This window comes from Alosa pseudoharengus, unplaced genomic scaffold, assembly GCF_046254945.1.
Source record: "Alosa pseudoharengus isolate Yale_2024_CS ecotype anadromous, Long Island Sound unplaced genomic scaffold, YU_APseudo_1.1 YU_APseudo_1.1_scf_5, whole genome shotgun sequence".
In the NCBI taxonomy this organism is placed as follows: Eukaryota; Metazoa; Chordata; class Actinopteri; order Clupeiformes; family Clupeidae; genus Alosa; species Alosa pseudoharengus.
Genome location: NW_027468837.1, coordinates 34,264,737 through 34,269,736, shown reverse-complemented (window position 1 = coordinate 34,269,736; position 5,000 = coordinate 34,264,737). Strand labels below are relative to the sequence as shown.

The window sequence follows — 5,000 nt, the reverse complement described above, 5'->3', positions numbered from 1 at the left end:
AGGCAAAAATCTTGAATTGTGCATTTAGTAGCTTGTTAATGTAACACATAATTTGACAGTTTGTAGTGGATTACCCTCATTCATTTGATAAGCGCCACCTTGAGGATATATGAAGTAGTGACTCTGTTATGTCAAATTGGTGTATGTGTCCATTTAGAATAAATATGTGGTGCCTGCATATCAATAGCGTATATGAAAAAGAAGTTATACGATATATTGCCATATCAATATGTTGTTTTACCCTTATTTTGTAATACACAACACCAGTGTTTCTAAGAAGGGCACAGGAAAACCTTCTCATTGCATTTAATGAATCCAGTTTATGTAAATCTTTATGACAAAGCATACAGCCATTCATTACCAATCACCAAGCTCACTGAATATGTTTTGCCATTACCCTGGGAAATGAAACATGCAAAGAGGGCATATTGAAGTCATAATTGAATGTAGGTGACTTGGTGTATGATAAGCAACGTGTAGGGCATACACAGATGCATAAATGTATACATATATAAATGTATAATGTATACACAGGCATACTGTACATAGTGGTGGTGCCTGGTAAGCTGTTGTAGGAGTCAGACATAAACAGTCTATACTAGGCTATCCTTGCATAATGAAATCATTGTCTACTAACAAAAGTGGACTTCTTTATTTTGTCTACGCTACCAACAGATGTGGTCAAGCTACATACAGTTTGCATTGTGTTTCTGAATTTAGGTTTGTACATTTCGCCAAGCCAACAGTGGTCATCTTTAATGTACCCGTGGTAGTAGTTTAGTATAGAAAAGACCTGAACTCTAGCCTGACGAGCCAGACCCACATTAAAATGTAGGGTCTGGGCACTCCCCGTTCGCAGTGCTCAGTCCGAGGGGCGGGATAATCGGTTGTCTTTCAAATTCCCTCTGCACGCAATAGGACAGCGCTATGAGTCCCATGCGTTTCCCACCAGCGGAGCTAGTTGGCTAGTTCAAACTTTCGCCAACTTAATAAAAGCTTAACTTGTGTCACACTGTTCGCCAACAGCAACATCTATTTTATATGTTTTCAAATAGCAGGGAATTCAAGCCAAACCGTTGCAACTCAATCATTATGTTAAGCCCGCCTAACGACTCTATACACGATTTGAGACTTGCTAGACTAGCCCTGGCAGCAAATGTAAATGCGTCTAGATTTCTAGGCTACCTGAACTCTGTAATATAAAATTAATTCACATAGCCGGCCCATACCAGTCTGAATACTAGTCAGTGAGGGCTTTTGTGGTGAATGTCCTATAAGCTCTTAAATTGGGGATCCTGAAGGGCAGAGGTTTGGTGGTCCTGATCTGCCTACTATGTTATGTGTATTAGGCTAGTGAGTGTTGCATCTGTGCATCGCAAGTGGCATTCTGCAGAGCAGCACTACTATGGTATGTGTATTAGGCTAGTGAGTGTTGCATCTGTGCATCGCAAGTGGCATTCTGCAGAGCATCACTGTCAGTCTGGGCAGGATGGCTGTCACATGTTTTTCCAGGTTTAGTTTTGGTTTGTTGGAGGCAGTTGGCATGAGACTTGGTCAAATGGCTTTTCTCCGCAACCATATTTACTTTCTGCTGGGTGCAGTATGTTGCCCCAGTATGTGGTGTGAATATAAAATACATTTAGCCCATGTTTGTCATTTTTTTTCCTTGTGTATGTGCACGCCAATTTGAAACAAAACTGCAAATGCAGCAACAACAACAGCAACAAAAATATTTTTTGACAACAGCGTACAGTACTTTTGTTTTTCTGAAGCTCTATCTCTCTTCCCCGTGTTCTGTGGGGTTTTGCCTCTGAAACTGCCTGTTACTGAGAACCACATGGAAAATATTATGTCCATTCACTGCTTCAACAAAGTCTTTACAAACCAGTTTGTATTGGTTTTCTGTTTTCTGTTTTATATGCCTTTCAAAAAACAGCAATTATGCATATTATCTCCACCATTGCAGAAGCTCATATTTTTCTAGCTCTTTTTGTTTGTGTTATATTCATGAGGTCTGATCCGTACTGAGTCAAATGTGCCAATCAGCAAGAAATGTCAAAGAAAAATCAAATTCAGCCAATATACATCACAGTGCAGTCTGTGCTTAACAGAATTGCTAAATACATTTTGAATGCATTCCATCAACATAATATACTGTAGGCCTACAATGTGTATTTTGGGTGGTATATTCTTTGATTTTAAGGACTTTGCTGTATTTACTGGTTCAAATAATGAAATTGGTGCCTAAATGTGGCAGAGCTTTTAAAAACTACAGACATGTGTGTGCAGCAGATACTGCATGAGCTCAACTCAAGTAGCACTGATTCAAATGGGATATTAACAATGTCTCTGCAACTCAGCTTGCATTAAGCAATCAATTTCACTCTGAATATTTTAGTGCTCTTTCTCCAGGGCTGGTCTCTGTGCTTTTATGTGTGTGTGTGTCTGTTTGTGTCTGTGTATGTGTGTATCTGAGAGATGGAGAGAAGAGAGAGAGAGAGAAAGAGACAGAGGGAGGGAGGGAGGGAGCACTGAATGCAGTGGCAGTGTCCATAAAGTGTCAGAATGGATCACATAGTTTGAGTTTGATTGAGTGCATCCTCTGTGCCCAGCCCAGCGCTCACCCATTTTTATTTCATGATGTTTGCAGATAAAAAGAGCTTGTATTTGCATAGTCAAACATGTGCATAACTACTGCATCATTAGGAGAGGCCTTTTATGAGCAGCAGGTATCGTACTTTAGTCTGTGCATGCCTGCATCACGGGCCATAGCAGCATAGCCCTTTTTTAGATGCTGTATTTGTCTTTGCCAAACTTCTGTCTGTGGTCACATTTGTACTGTTTGGCATGATCCAGAACAGATCGAGACGTGTGGTCTTTGTCATTCAAGGACCACAGGTGCTGGCAGGTGCACGTGTGCTTCCAGTATGAGTGTGTGTGTGTGTCTATGTATGTGTGTATCTGTTCATCTCGAAAGTACCTCATTATAACACCCATTCTCTTTCTCTTTGTTTCTCTCACCTCATTTCTTTCTTTCTTTCTTTCTTTCTTTGTGTTTATTTTTTTTCCTTTCTTTTCTCTCTACCGTTCCTGGTGCAGATCACAGGAGAGAAGAGGCCCTCCTCCGAGATGAACAAGCCCAAGCCCAAGCCGCAGAAGAAGAAGAAGAAGAAGGACCCCAACGAGCCGCAGAAGCCCGTCTCGGCCTACGCCCTCTTCTTCAGGGACACCCAGGCCGCCATTAAGGGTCAAAACCCCAACGCCACCTTTGGGGACGTCTCCAAGATAGTGGCCTCCATGTGGGACAGTCTAGGCGAGGAACAGAAACAGGTGAGATTTTGCTTAACCGACCAGCTTGTAAACGAAATACGAAATGAAACACGAAGAAGAACACAGGGTCAATTTCTCCCTGACGCAAAGGGGTTGTGGTCGTAAGAGGAAAACCGTGTCTGAGACGATGTGTTTTTATGGCCCTCACAAGGCAAGTAGTGCACTTCAATAGCAACTGAAAGGAGAATGGAAGAGAGGCCACGTCTTTCCTAGGTCTCCGACTGCTGCAAGCTTCTTTCAATTCATTTGCACAAAGGTGTGAATATCTCTCTGCCTCACAGCATCTGAACTATACAGTAATTGTTGCAAACAGATATGCCAGCAGCATACTTAAAAGAGCTGTGCACTTCCTCGGACAGAGTTGGCATCACAAATAGCCTGTGATAAATTCTACAAACGATCAAGACAAACTTCAAAACACCACATAATGATTTTATTTGTCCTAATTGGAGGTTGGAGGGGAGATAATATTGCTTAGAAGTTGAATAAATTGCTCCTTATTTGTAAGCCGAAAGATAGTGTTTGTGTGTGTGTGTGTGTGTGTGTGTTTGCGTGTTTGCGTGTTTGCGTGCGCACGTGTGTGTGTGTGTGTGTGTGTGTGTGTTCTTGCCTAACTGGTGGTGTGGTTTGGAGAGCACTGCCTCGGCTGCTAAAAGTCAAGCCCGCACAGCTGTAAATGAGCCTCAGATGAGCCAGAGCGATGATGTCGTTTGCAGACAGAGCTGGCATTATTTTTAGAATATCCTCCATAACTGAACCCGTCCCCCCCCCCCCCACCCACACACACACACACACACACACCCCTCTATTGCATGTCAAATAAAAGCACCTGTCTGTGTGACAGAGTGCAGTCTGCTCACCCCGCCACCATGTGATATTTCTCTGTCTCCCTCTTTCTTTCTCCCTCTTCTTCTCTAGCTCTACCCTTCTCTCTCCCTCCCTCTCTCTCTATCTCTCTATCTCTCCCTCCTCTCTCTCTCTCTATCTTCTCTTTCTTTCTCCCTCTTCTTCTCTAGCTCTACCCTTCTCTCTCCCTCCTCTCTCTCTCTCTATCTTCTCTTTCTCTCCCTCCTCTCTCTCTCTCTATCTTCTCTTTCTGGGCTGGACATTTTCAGGGGCTGCTGTGTCCTTTTATTTGCAGTTAATTTTTGCCTCCTTCACTCGAGCTCTTCACCATGAATCTTCATTTTGCTCCTGACACCCTTGAATGCGAATTCCTCATTTCCTGGGCTTTTATTTATATCTGTTGCCTGGTGATTTGATCATGCTGGGAATACGAGATTAGCCATCGCCTCGCCCTTGAATTTGCCTCAAGGACATCTGTTCCCGAAATGTTATTGTTTGTGCTTCTTAACCCTTCAGTGCCTGTGTGTTTCTCAGTGGCTAGTCCTCCCAGATGCATCTCTCTCTCTTTTAGATGCACTTTCTTTCAGAAACAAAGAGAACCACTTCTTCCTTTAAAAGGAATCACACATCTTTGAGCCATAATATCTGTTTACTAATGGCCTCCTAACGGGCGATGTTCACTGTGGTGATGCACTTCAGCTCATCTGTGGAGTTTGCGAGCGGGCGAGTGGTTTCCCGTCCATGACTCAAGCGTTGGGCTCGGCGTCCACATCTGCAGCCCATCACGACAGGCAATGATGTCAGCAGACACATCCCAGGGCCCC

The 5,000-nt window shown here is 43.2% G+C and overlaps 1 protein-coding gene across 7 annotated transcripts in view; it reads left to right on the top strand.

Moving 5' to 3' along the window:
* Positions 1-5,000, top strand: part of tox2 (TOX high mobility group box family member 2) — a 97,922-nt gene that overhangs the window by 82,747 nt on the left and 10,175 nt on the right. For all 7 annotated transcript variants that reach the window (XM_076267384.1, XM_076267387.1, XM_076267386.1 and 4 more), the window contains one exon: positions 3,100-3,330. In XM_076267384.1, the coding sequence (XP_076123499.1) occupies positions 3,100-3,330 (231 nt within the window). The remainder of the gene's footprint in view (positions 1-3,099; positions 3,331-5,000) is intronic.